Source organism: Ciconia boyciana, chromosome 7 (genome assembly GCF_034638445.1).
Source record: "Ciconia boyciana chromosome 7, ASM3463844v1, whole genome shotgun sequence".
Classification (NCBI taxonomy): domain Eukaryota; kingdom Metazoa; phylum Chordata; class Aves; order Ciconiiformes; family Ciconiidae; genus Ciconia; species Ciconia boyciana.
Window position 1 is genome coordinate 29252031 of NC_132940.1, and position 13631 is coordinate 29265661.

Here is a 13631-nt window from a genome sequence, read left to right on the forward strand (position 1 = left end):
AAAATAAGCACTGGCTTATTGCATTAGCTTCCCGAGCAGAATTCTTTTTATAAATTCGGTTTTTCAGCCTTCACAAAACAGCAAATTCTGCATCTACATTAACTCGCTCTCCGTTGGCTGCAGTGAAACTGTACATCTTGACTTTTTACAGCTTTTCCATACTGGGGCCCACTTCCTGCCCAGTTGAAGAAAAAAATCTGGCCTGAAGATGAAATGACTGCTTAACATTACACTAAAACATCTGGTACCATTTTATACACAGACCCATGTCTGAGAGCAGGCAATTCTAGCGGTCTCACCAGCGGCACAGTGCATACCCAAACCTCCCCAGGGTGACATCATCCCATATATGGACTCTCAGGCCCAGCCCTCCCCCTTTTCCTGGTCCTAAATTCATTGCCAGATCCCCAGTCTGCTGCAAATGTGCCACGTCAAGACTGGAAATCACAGCACTTCAGTGTGTTTCAGTGAGTGCTGCAGAGTGTGAGGGAGAGCCGAGCACAACCCGTGATGCAGGAAGGCAGTTTTTCCCCGAGACTAAAAGAGGATTTAAAATAAATAAATAGACGCGTCCGGAGATCCTGCTCCGTCGCCCCAGTGTTCAGACTACCTGTTCAGGACAATGCTGTTGTACAGTAGTCTGCACATTGGTTAGACTGGGCAAGGGAAAGCAGCGGCATGGACTATTGGGGACGCAAGTTGCTATTGCCAAGGAGAAGACAGTTATTGCTCCTTTCAGATCTCATATACAGTATTTTTCTTCACAGGTTTTGCACACTAGGGAATAAGAAACGCTAAGGGACACTGTGAAAAAGGAGGACTTCAGAATAAAGCGGGGAAGACATTCTGGTAAGGCCTACTTTGGAAGAACACCTGGCCTATGACCTGGCGAACCTAGGTGACTCCCCTCCCCCCTTCCTCCAGTCATCACTGCAAGAAAGATGGAGCTCTGATGGTTTACTAAAACCTATGCAAGAAATGAGAGAGGTATATTGCCTAGAGATATACTACCTAGAGAAGTGTACAAGAGTAGAGTTAAAGTCGGTCATTTCTTTTTTCTTTTTTTAAAATTTAAAATAAAGCTTTTTTCCCCCCACAAACTAAAAAGGTAAATTTATTTTTTTTTTTACTTGTAGCAATCAGTATAAATATTTAAGGAGTATATAATTTTTTTTTAATGCAGAAAAGGCTTGCTAGAAGTATGTATTCTGAATAGCTCCTGTTGTGAACTATGATCTGAAGATCAATTTTAAGAAATTATTTTCTCTTAAAGTAATAAAATAATAGAAAAGAATGCATGAATACTATTTTAAATTACTGTAACCTTTGGAAGAACTGTAATTAGATTTTATATGTAGCTGAAACTTAGTTGCAAGTAACCGATGCTATATGTGCTAATGAAAAGTGGGAGGGAAACCATAGGAAACCTATGACTACTCCATGCTAGGCTTCTGCCGTGTAGAATACAAAAACTTTGATTGTCAGGAAAAATTACCTCTGAAAGTTCAGGATGTGATGGAAAAAACCCAATAAATAAACAAAACAGAACAAACAGCTTTCCATCCCGATACCTGGCTGGCCACTGCCTGTAAGTGATCAGCACCGATTGATTGTTGCTGTTCTCATGTATGCTTTGAATTGCTGATATTTCTTTTAACATTCAAAATTATAAGTTACTTTGTCCTGAATCCCACTGATAAAAATGGAATTTGTAAACGAATGCAGAAGTTTGCTTTGGTGAACTTCCAGCTGTCCTGGTAGGGGAAAAAAACCCTCAGGCTGAATGAAATCCCCACGGACAAAATAATACAAAAAGTCTGAGCTGCAATTTGATACCAGCTGAACTCCAGAGTCAGCTCCCCTAAAGTTAACACTAGTAACAAACTACTGCAACTGGAAAAAAAATCCCATCTATATGGTGCTCATTATTGCCAGGAAGGCTTTGAATAGCTATACTATAAAAAGAATTAGCATAAATATGCAGACATTAGTATTATAGCCAGCCAATTTTGCAGAATGCGTGTTATACTTCAGACAGCCTTGATGCTGTACAATTTTTTTCTAATATGTATATTATTATTACCATTTTCATTGCTCCTTCAATAATCAATAGAAGTCCTATTGGGGAGAGATGGTCGCATAGCATTAGCGTGACTGTGCCTATACTGGCTGTCTTAAAGCCTATGAAGCAAGAGCTAGCACTGCCATTTCCCTTAGCCTCCCATCAAAGCTTATGTATTTTGACTAAAAGAATTATTTTTTAATGCATATATATACTCATAGGTTATCCACCCTCTCTTTCTTCATTTCGCGGAAGATTATCTTTAGGATTAAATTAGTGGGTTTTAATCCATTATAGTATGAGTAGACGGAATTTTTAGTCTTGTTCTACTTTAAAGTGGAGTTACAACACACAGTTAAATGTAGTTATTAATAGAAAATCTGAAGAGACAGGAAGACATTAAAGGAATGGAACCAGATTCAAACTTGCATTAATATTTCTCAGTCTCTCTTTAAGTATGATTGCTGTTTTAGGCGTAGCAAATCTGAAAAGTTTTATGACTTAGATTTTGTTTAAGCGGTAGAAAAATGTTTTCAAGTCTTGTTAAGAAACTTGCTCAGTTATGCTTTCAAGGGGAATATGATCGATTGCAAATATTTTTTCTATCTACTGCTTACTTGTATAGCTACTTTTATTTTTTTTATAATTCTAATCTAGAAATTAAGAAAGGAAGTATTGTTATCCAGTCAATAATAGGCTCTCAGTGAAAATGCTGTTGAAGATAGCCTGCGTTAAGTTTTGCTAAATAAGCAAGGACAATGAAAACATATGGAACTAGTGTTTCTCTTATCTCTAGACCACTATTTGCATTAATCTTTATTTTAAATGACCTTTCTGGATTTAGGAAGTGATTCCCCTCCCATACACCCATGACTCTTCAAAGTTACATTTTTAGACTGTAAGGCTGAGATCTAGGAGGCCCCCTTGGCATGGGGCTTGGAAAGGAGGCGGTGGGGGGGAAATGCAGCATGCAAAGCAACAGATAGGGAAAGAAAGCCTGTATTGTTAGGAATGAATAAGGAAGTATATCTACTTTGGCTCAGTAATCAAAACATTTTCAAAGTGAATTAAGGGATTCTGCGGTTCTTAAAACAGTGCTGTTTTAGTTGAAACAAGTTCTAGTTGATCATAATCATACAGAAAAGATTTCCGTAGTTATAAAACAAGAGGTTTTAAATATGCATGTCAAGAAACACAAGATAGCTGTATACAAATATTTCAAGGAAAAAAAAACAAAGAAAACAAAAAAAACCCAAACATTACTTTTTGCAATGACTAAAAAAAAAATTAGCAGGATCCAATGCATATTAAATCATGGTGAGAGTTCTGTAAAACCAGGATGATCTCAATGCTTAAGCCTGTTGTATGAACTAAATGATACAGTTCTTATTATCATAGAATGCACAAAAACAGGAAAAGCAAATTAAAGCCAGTATGAACATTTAAATAGGTGAGTGTTTCAATATAATGAACTTTCTTTCATCTTTAAGAAGCATTTTTTTTTAGTACACTCAACAAAATTAAATAGGGAAGAGGAAGAAAAATATTTCAAACCTTTTCTTTATATTCCTTTAATGTTAAAAAAAAGAAAAACAAGCAAAGAAGGGTGGGGGAAAGTCACTTAACTTTACAGAAATAAGTATATCTCAAATAAGCATCCAAATGTGAAAAAAACTAGTTACTTTTAAAAAAAAACATGTCATTTGACATTTTTCTGCCTTGTCATTAAGTTGCATACTGTCTTCTGTATTACTGTTACCAGTGCTGTTTAACACATCTGTACTTTCAGAAGACTAAAAGACACTGCTATCCTCTCCACGCTCTTTGCCCCCCTTCCTGTACTATCACTGTGCGTCCACAGACATTTCTGAAGACCACCCAAGTATCATTGCTGTATGGAAAATATTATAACCAAAATAGCAACATACTTGCATAAAAATTCCAAACTTCTAAATAGAATGTTAAATTATTATGAACTTTTAATCAAAATCTGTTAAGCAGATTGGAAAATAAAAACCCCTAAATCTTGGGGGGGGGGGGGGAAGTTAATACATTTTAATCAAGAGCATAACTTTACTTTTACTTGCAAAAGGCTCTACTTACTGAACTGTACTTTATTAAAAAAAAAAACAACCGAAAAAAAACCAACAAAAAACCCCAAACAATAAAAAAACCACACCAAAAAACCCAACCAACAAACACAACCCTAATTGAAATAATATTAAGGGTCAGGTTTAAACCTACAAAAAGACAGGAAATGCCACAGTTAAGAATGAAACTTTCCTGAATAATGCTACTGTACTTTAGTACTGCATTTTACGCTGCATTGCAAAACAGTATCTAAAAATAACAACCTGCCCTTAAATAAAAAGTCCTGATCACAGTTGGAGAGAATACAATTCTCAACTCAGTTTCCAAGCTACCAATATTTAAAGTCACATCTTTAATATAGGTTTCTGTAAATATAATATTGGCAATCATGAGACTTTTTTTTTTTTGTTACAAGTATTCTAAAATATTCTTGAGCCCTTTACTGACTCAATGAATCAACCAGATACAGCACCCAAAAATGTTATCCCTTTTAGCAAATCAACTACAATTTCAAGGAATACGAGTTTTTAAATAAGAATCAAGTGGAGATAACTATCCAGTCGTTAGTAGTACCCAGCGAACTAATTGAAGGCAAAATAAATTTGCCTCAGTTCAAGACATAAAGCTCTTTGCTGATTCTTTGATGAATTCTCCTTGTGTACGGTTATTAGAAAGACCGCAAAATCTTTCCACTTACAACTTTTACTCCCAGCATAACTTCCCTGACAGTTGTTAATAGAAAACCTATTCATTAAAATGCATATTTTTGTTCTTCCCGTCCTTTTATGCTATAGGTTGCCAATGAATTTTACTGTACAATTCTTTGCTATTTCAAGAAGTATCCATAACACAGAAACTGAGACCTAATTTTCTCCCAGACTAAAGATCTTTGATTTCTTTAACAACTAAATGCAGACATTAAATTTGATGAAATCTATAAAACAAGCAGTATTTTATTTGTTTTGAAAGTACTTCTAATTTGCCACTTTTGTTTTTCTTTAAAACGGTCAAGTGGGTAGGAAGACATGCCAACTTAAAGCATACACTTAAAATTTTACTTAGAGCTACAAAAATTTAAGTAAGCATATTATAAAGTCAAAGAAATAATATTTAATGTATTGGAATTAATTTTTCATGTCTGAATTAGCTAGTCATGTTTTGTGCTTGATTCATTTTTTTAAGACATTTTATTTTATCTTGTTAGGTTCAAGGAAAATTTTATTCATATAATTGATAAACAATTTGTACACTTCAACTTGTGTATTAGCTAAAATGTATCTTTTTCTTTATGGCAAAATAATGATTAGAGCTAGAACACCTGAATAACTACATATTAATTTATTATTAGTCTAATTTAAAACCTCAACACTATCCCCACCTTTAGCCTTTTGGTAAATTCATCCCTTTTATAATCAGTTTTCAGGCTGGAACTTCAGTATTTTACTGCTATTCTGTACGGGATATGTTTGAGAAGGATTTGAAAGCACAAGTTTGTTGCTTACCTATGGAGGCACTAGTGAGCAACAGTGATTTAAGAATACCATTATAAAACAGAATCATTTAATCTGTATTAGAAAAGTAATACAACTATTTTTTCCCCGTTTAAGCTTCCAATGTGTTTTATACCTTTTGAAACAACACCCCAGTGATGTTGCAAATGTCATTGCTAAATTGGATTACAGACACTGTGTGTATTTTATATACAGGAAAGTTTAGCAAAGCAGCATATCTTGTGATGTGAAATGATGCTATTTGCATGCTTTAGATCTATAGCACAGTCTATGTTTAACTGAAAAACTTCCTGAAGCTCTAGGAAGTTATTCTCTTTTCTTACAAAGTACAGATTTTGAGAGAAAGCTAAATTTAAATAATATGCAAAGCAAAATACTAAAGAAATATCATTTTAAGCGTATAGCTTTAACGTATTAGCAAAACAGATATAAAGTGCAACCGTTTTTCTTTCCAGCACATTCCCTTTAACTGGGTTAATGTGCAAGTGGTTGCCTCCATTTATACAGAAAGATTTTTATTTTTAACATGCAAGATTGTTGTACTTATCTGCTCCCAGAAAATATGTACTGTATAAACATATCCTTTATCTTGAACTTCAGTATTTCTGTGCTTCCAAGAAGAGTAAAAACATCTGGTTAAATTACTATATGTGAGTACAGTATGCAGGCAAAATCCTGTATGAATTGCATATAAAATAAACCATGGCTTCAATCCTTTTTGTTTTTCCAAATGTTCAGTGTGACCAGTCTGTTGAAATCGCATCTCCTGATATATGTCAGCACAATGACAACTAATGTACTGAATTGCTTCTTTTCCGAATAAAATCAAGTTATGTTCTTGTTCTACAGCTCCCAATGTTTTAAAGTTTAATTCTGTTATGTGTGTTCCCCCCCAACAAAGCCCCCTAAACCGGAATGGTACAAACTGTTGCACACCAGCGGTGATGGCTCCAAGGGACTGGCTGGACGGAGTTGTCATGTGTCTGCCTGTCTACACTTGCTGTGCAGAACATCCTCTCACCTGTACAGCAGGCACAGACAGGCAGTCGCATGACAACCCAGCCTGAGGGACAGCCGCCAGTGGGAAACCGCTCTGACACACCAGAGCATCTTCACCAACAGCTCCAGCCAAGAGTCACTCTGGATCTCAGACGGCCGGTCAGTAACCAAGCCGCGTACTGCAACCCACCTAGAGTCAAACCAACACTGCCTATAAAATACAATAAAACCCACTGCTGAAATTTTTACTGTGCTTCCTATAGTACTCTTTTCCTAGTTGTTCTCATTAACTCACTAACAATAAGTTTTATTTATACGCAGCTTTGCGGCACCATTGTATGTTTCGTCCTCCCATTTACTTCTCAGGCATAACTTGAGCAACTTGCATCATTAGATTATTGTCGGTATAAAAATCACTAACATTCTGGCTAGCCACAGAAGCCGAGAGCAGCTTATTGTGTGGCAAGTTAATTCTGTAAACAAACACAGTGTCAGACCTTGAAGTAACCTCTCCCCTTTCCACTCTCTCACCTCCTCACTTATTTTCATATCTCCCTCCCAAATCACACAGAATTTTACAATTGGGAATAAACTGTGAAATTATAATACAAACTGCATCTGTCACTGGATGTTGACAATACTATCCTTTCCTATTGAAACAGAATGGAAATATTTTATTTGAAAATAAGACTAAAGGGGATTTTTTCAATCAATATAAATTTCACAGTTTTAGAAGTTCTTATCCTAGAGCCCAGCTTGGCATCCTTTGCACACCAATAATGCCAGTGAAATCTCTGGATGCTTTGGAAAGAATAATAAAATCACATTCTCTGACAATGCCCTGTAAAAATGCTACACCACTTTACAAATGGCATCCTTTTGTTTACAATAAAGAACTTTTTGATTCACAAGCTAGGATGGCGTTCCACATTCCCAAAGTCCATTTTATCCTAATGTAGAAGTGGCTAATTCACAAACTTCATATTCGCAGGCTGACTCTCAAATGAACCTTAGCACAAAAGCTTACAGCTTTTTGTGCTACTTAACAGAACAGTAACAACTGAGAGCTAAAATGCTCAAATTTAATCTTTTCTCTGTGTATAGGTATGAATTATAATACTTTAGCATTATATGGATACTCTACAAAAGAAATCTGTATTTGTGAGGTCAGTGAATGTGCTAAATCTTGCACTTATTTACAACAGCCTCAAAGTGGTACACAATATTTTCCTTGCTTCATTTTAAGCAAGTGGAAAAGCACAAGGTTGTGGTACTGGTCACGCAGCAAAGTTATGAACACAGGCAACTGTATGCAGGACCAGAAACTAATCCAGATTAGTATTCACATAACTGATACTATAACTGCTTTAACCACACTGTTCAAACATCAACTTGATATTTCCACAATTACAAGCCTAAAAATCATTCTTAGGCACTGATTCCCATCTCATCAGGAATAAAATCCTGTTGTACGTTTGAGCAGCAACAAAAGCATGTCAAGAAACCAATCGTTTCTTTTGTAATACTGGTATCATACAACAAATTTTGAAATCTTTTGCCAAAGTAACTTGCTTCAAAATGCATTCCACTGGATTCTTCACTTATAAAAGCTGCAGCTCACAAATAAAGGAAATAATTTACATTCTTCTAATGGCACTAGCAAACAACCACTTGCATTCAGAGAGTGATTTTCATCTCAGAGTAAATTCCAGGCTACAGAAAATGGGCTCAGCTTACACTAGAGGGGGTACACAGCCCTAGAGGTCCTAGCAAGCACTGTAGCTGTGTAAAGTACATTGCCAGAGCTCTCTGGTACACAAGCTGCTACAGCGTTCCTTACTCAGGGGTAGAGGCGCAGGGGGAAGAAACTCATCGCTGTGGCAAGAGCACAAAGGTAAGACCTGACTTTCTGCATCTTTCCCAGCTGCGATGGAGAGGCTCTTGCTACTGTGCAAGGAGTGCAGAAGTGACCAGCCCGAGTGGGCGGCATGGGGGATCTGAACTCCCTATGACCCTACAGCGTGCACAGCCGTACTGAGCCCGGGCACACGCCAGACACATAAACACGGGTATCACTTCACACATCACTGAAGACTACGTATCTTACCAGGGTGGAAATACAACAGCATGCAGCCATTTCAATAATCATCTGAGACAGGATGTGACAACTACCAAACCAAGCTGAAAGTGAGAACATTTTAAGGAGAGATGTAATTATAAAAATTGGAATTCAGCTAGGAGATCAGATATTTGCTTCTTTATTTTCAGAAGCCAGTAGTTCTGTTTCTGAAACAAGTCACTTGTCTTCTGACAGGTCCTAATGATCAAGCTGTGGCTTTGGCCTTCTTCAGAAACTATCTAAAACAGACGTTACTAATTTTTTAAGTCCTACTGAGAAAGGCTCAGTAAGAAAGAAAAAAAAAAAAGAAAAAAATCCAACATAACTTTGTGAACTCTTTCCCAGGACAGAATAATCAAATTATACAGCAAATCTGTACTTAAGGAGGAACTTTTTCCACCAGCAAAGCATTGAATAGTACTACGCTATTATATTCTCTTACCACTCTAAGAAATTCCTGAGTGATCTCCCGTATTGAATAGTACTACGCTATTATATTCTCTTACCACTCTAAGAAATTCCTGAGTGATCTCCCGTATTGGCCTGAATGAACTACTGGTATTTTCATGACTCCCAAAACACAATTGTTTGGCAATTAAGAGACATTATTTTAAAATATGCATATGGAAATCAAACAGTGGCCATTTCCCTCCACGTACTATTCTGAGATTCCCAGGTGACTCTCCCTAGCAGATTATGAAAATGAACGATTTATTTTTAAAGTTGCATAGCAGAAGACATTCCCTAAGTATTTTCAGGAATTTTTATATTTCCACACTAAACAAAGATCAGAGTCAAAAAAGCAACACCAAAACTACTTAAAAATTGCCACAGTACACCTTGGATGCACCTCCAATTGCTTGAGACAGAACATAGCAAGGGGTATTAATCTCACCACATCACTCACCATATTTTAGTTACAGTTACCGATACCTAATCTAAGACAAGTTCTAGTAGCTTCAATGTAGATCACAAAAAACAACAGCTTCAAATTTTTAAATTCATAAAGGCATTTTTGCATTTCTTTTTAATTCATTTTTATGTCATTGCAATAAGATACTTCAAATTATATTTCAGTAATCTGAGAATAAAATTTACCCTCTTGACACTTAGCACTTGGCTCCTCCCCTCTGTCTGACATGCACTCACTTTCCTGTTACAGTAAATACATTTGAATCCCTTTAAAATTTACATAAAAGGGCAAGAGGCAAAATCTTCAAGATTAACCCAATTTGTCCCTCAGTCGTAAAGTCTATCCCAAAATGGCTACTGACTCAGGAAAAAACACTACTGACCAGCAGAGTTTCCACCATCAGCAGTATTACTGAAGTAACTACCTATGATAAGTACCACATTCTGGATTCTCAGGACTTGGCAGAGCTCTGGCTTATGTACATGCATTGCAGGACCTCTCCCCAGTGGTTCTAGAAAATCCACTGCAGTAAAACACTAAGTTAGTTTAAACAGAATATGAATTATCTGCATAGTCCCCATCAACCAACTCCCTGTTTTGTTGGGGTAAGCCGGTGTTTTGATTATTACTTAGAATAAGATGGAGTGAGGTTTTAGAGCTCATTTAAAACTCTCTCTTTACCTGTGCCTCTTCCATCTAATTAACCAGTTAACTCTAAAAATCACTCAATTTTTGCTGAAAACATTTAACTTTTTTTTAAAAAAAATCAGAAAATAATGGGATTTTTTTTAAAATGTAGCCCAATTTTTCTACGAAAACCAACACAACCCTTAAGAAAAACCAAAAGGGCTTTACTGTAAAGCTGACAGCACACATAATAATCCCATTTTAACCTTCAAAAATTAACAAGACAACTGCTGGAGTTTTGGATAGAGTGTATCATTACCAACATTGTTGAAAAAATAATTAAACAGAACAGATGAGCTGCCTAACAACATACTCAATAAAGTGAGCAACCTGCATGTCCTGTATATCATAGAAATGCTTTTTCCAGTTCTCATATTACTCACCTCAGATTTAGTGATCAGCAGCAACATTTCTTACCAAGGTGCATTTTTTGTCAAATTTGAAAATCCATACCAACTGGCTACAGAACTCTGCAGACAGGCTTTTCATCGTCTCAGAATATGAGGCCAGAGAACAATTGTTATGATTAAATCAATTGCTGTAGTTACTTTTAGAAGTAACTTTACCTAGACAATTTATGATCAGCTTACAGTAGATGTGCAAGAGGAGTCCAAACAGGTAAAGGACAATAACCAGAACATTCCAAAACAGCTGGGTTTGCTGTTCTGGTTTTTTTTAGACCAATGTGTGGAAACCACAGAAAGAGAGGAAAAAAGTAAAACAAAAAACGAACAAAAACACCCCACACAACACCCCGTATTTATGTTATCAACATTTCAACAGAAGTCTTAGAGGGTCAGCATTCTCCATGAATCAAAACCAGAAAATTTAAAGAACACAGGTAAAACCTTAAAACATTCTTTCAGTTCAAGTCTGTACAAGCTGATTTAATATTTTAAGCTGATATCAGAAGACTGAATAAATACTGTTTTTTCCCCAGTAGGAAAAAGTTCTTCATTCCTTACCTCATCATCTTTATACCAGGACAAGCTTTCTGCAGTTAGAACGAACCAGTATTCCTTGGATCCTCCTTTCATGATGCCAATATTGTTGATGGTCAACCAGCCTTTCCGGATGACCTGTGCAGAGGTGCAGTCAGGCACAAGTTTAGTTCATTACTCACTTGACATAATTCTGCTGCTGCATTCATTTTTTTAAATAAAGACTTGCTAAATAAAACAAGAACAGGTGCATTTTTTCAGTCTTTGGCAAATGCAAGAGTTTTTGCAGGTTCCTATCATTAAAGGAAAAAAACATAACAAAGCAAATATAGTGTTTTCAGTCAAAAGGTTGGAGAAAGAGAGAAACCTAAGTATTATTGTGTTGTACTTAACAGCAAGTATGAGTGCATTAAGGATCATGTAAACTTGAAGATATTTATTTGCTGTATAACACCACATTATAAAAGTCCATACAACTTTGTATATGACTACTCTGTTCTAGTCTAATTGTTAAGGTCATTTGTAAAACTGGATACTAGGAAAAGCACCTAGATTCTGGCAAAGTAAGTGGCTTCTGGCATGCATCGGGAATTTTCAGAAGGGGTTGAATCAGGTGACAAAGCGGAGAGGTCTTCTACAGTTATTTTGAAATTATGATAGGAAGCAGTAAGGAGAAGTATATGAGAGCTATTTTCCTCTCATAAGGCAGAAGAGGAAAAGAAGAGGGGGGAAAAAAAAAACCTAAGGCGGTAATAAAAATGGGGGGAAAATGGATAAAGCAGAACTTTATAAAATAGATACAAGCTAAAGGTGAAACAACAGCTGAGAACAGCATACCAATAAATACTAAGGCCAGGAGGCTACATCATGCAAAGAGAAAGAGGGACAAAAGAAAACTTAATAGGAATGAGACAACTCCAGAGGTGAAGAAGAGAGAATGGTCATAAGAACTGGTTTATAGATCATGCAGAAACTTGCCATTTTATCAGAACATTTATCGTTTTCCAATACATATATGAGAAAGCAAATGTTCCTTCCTATCATACTCTGAACAAGGCAACAGAACTCTGCCAATCCCACAGATGCAGGAAACCTCAGCCATTCTGTTTCTCCCCACAGCAACACCTTTTACTTGCCTATAAAGTATTGAGATGTAAAGAAGTGCTCAGAGAAGCCCTTCAGAACTCTTTCAAGTCCCACAAGCACAGACTTGTGTGATCAAGCATGAGTTTCCTCTTGCTTTCAGAGAAATAGACGAGACTGTGACATCCCTCTCATAGGGCTTTAAAGACTAGTAACTCCAATATCAACAGATAACCAGAGAAAAACATTGCTCAATATCTATTCATTGTCATCTATAAAAGTTTCAGAATCGGAATTGACTCCCATTCAGCATGCATGTTCATGTAAGCTCCCTATAAAAAAAACCAAACAGCTATGGTATTGCACAGAGCAAGGGACTAAGTTATATTTGATAACTAAACCAAAGAAAAAGTTCAGAAGTTGCACCTGAAAAAGCTGGTAGAAGTACTGGTAATGCACAAAATCCAAGAGTATCAACTTATTTTCAAATAAGATGATCATGTTTTCCCACTCACTACCAACCAGGCCAGCAGTGTAAGAAAACCACTGAAGATCCAAAAACAGTCTACGGGTTTTCAGCCTCTAAGAAAATTGCTAAGAAAGCACTGATTTGGTTCTGAAGACTCAGTAAGCTATGAGAGATCTGGACACGACTCCCGTACAGAGATTCAAGGGCAGACTGGATGGAATAGCCTGTACCACAAAGGTTTCTGTAAAAGTTTGTCATTATTTTTAATATTCATGTTCATTGGGGGGGGGAAGTGGAGAGGGGGCATTACTGAGTACAAATAGACATGGAATGCTTGTCTGAGTGCAAGTTAAGGGAAACATACTGATACAAACTTGATCACCCACCAAATCCTAATTTTATTTTATGATGTTTATTGATGTAAACTTTTAACAGGAAACAAGCAACATGCATATATAGCCAGTGTACTGACCTTCAGGCAGCTCCCACAGAACAAGTTGTGGAACCAAGCTAATCTCATTTTTTTCTGCGCTGAACTACACAAATGCAAATTGAAGAAATTTTAGGAAAAATCCAGGAAATTAAGGTTCCCCAACCACTTGAACTTAGCTCCACAACAAGGTGAGCTGTATTTGTAGAGCAGACTAAATACTTCATAGCAAATGTGCAAAGGTGGCTATTCCCATGTTATAAAGAAAATTAAATAAGAGGCTATGAGAGAGGATGCTGTTGAACCATGCTGTCTACAATTGAAAA

General features: G+C 36.5%; 1 protein-coding gene and 1 long non-coding RNA gene across 4 annotated transcripts in view; one reads left to right on the plus strand and one right to left on the minus strand.

Annotated features, from left to right (window-relative positions):
- The window catches only part of DNM3 (dynamin 3), a 182337-nt gene that overhangs the window by 114980 nt on the left and 53726 nt on the right, over window positions 1-13631 (minus strand). For all 3 annotated transcript variants that reach the window (XM_072866985.1, XM_072866984.1, XM_072866986.1), the window contains one exon: window positions 11348-11461. In XM_072866985.1, coding sequence (XP_072723086.1) covers window positions 11348-11461 — 114 coding nt within the window. The remainder of the gene's footprint in view (window positions 1-11347; window positions 11462-13631) is intronic.
- Window positions 417-6504, plus strand: LOC140654047 (uncharacterized). The gene is made up of 2 exons (XR_012043337.1): window positions 417-467; window positions 768-6504. It is a non-coding gene; the product is annotated as an uncharacterized lncRNA (long non-coding RNA).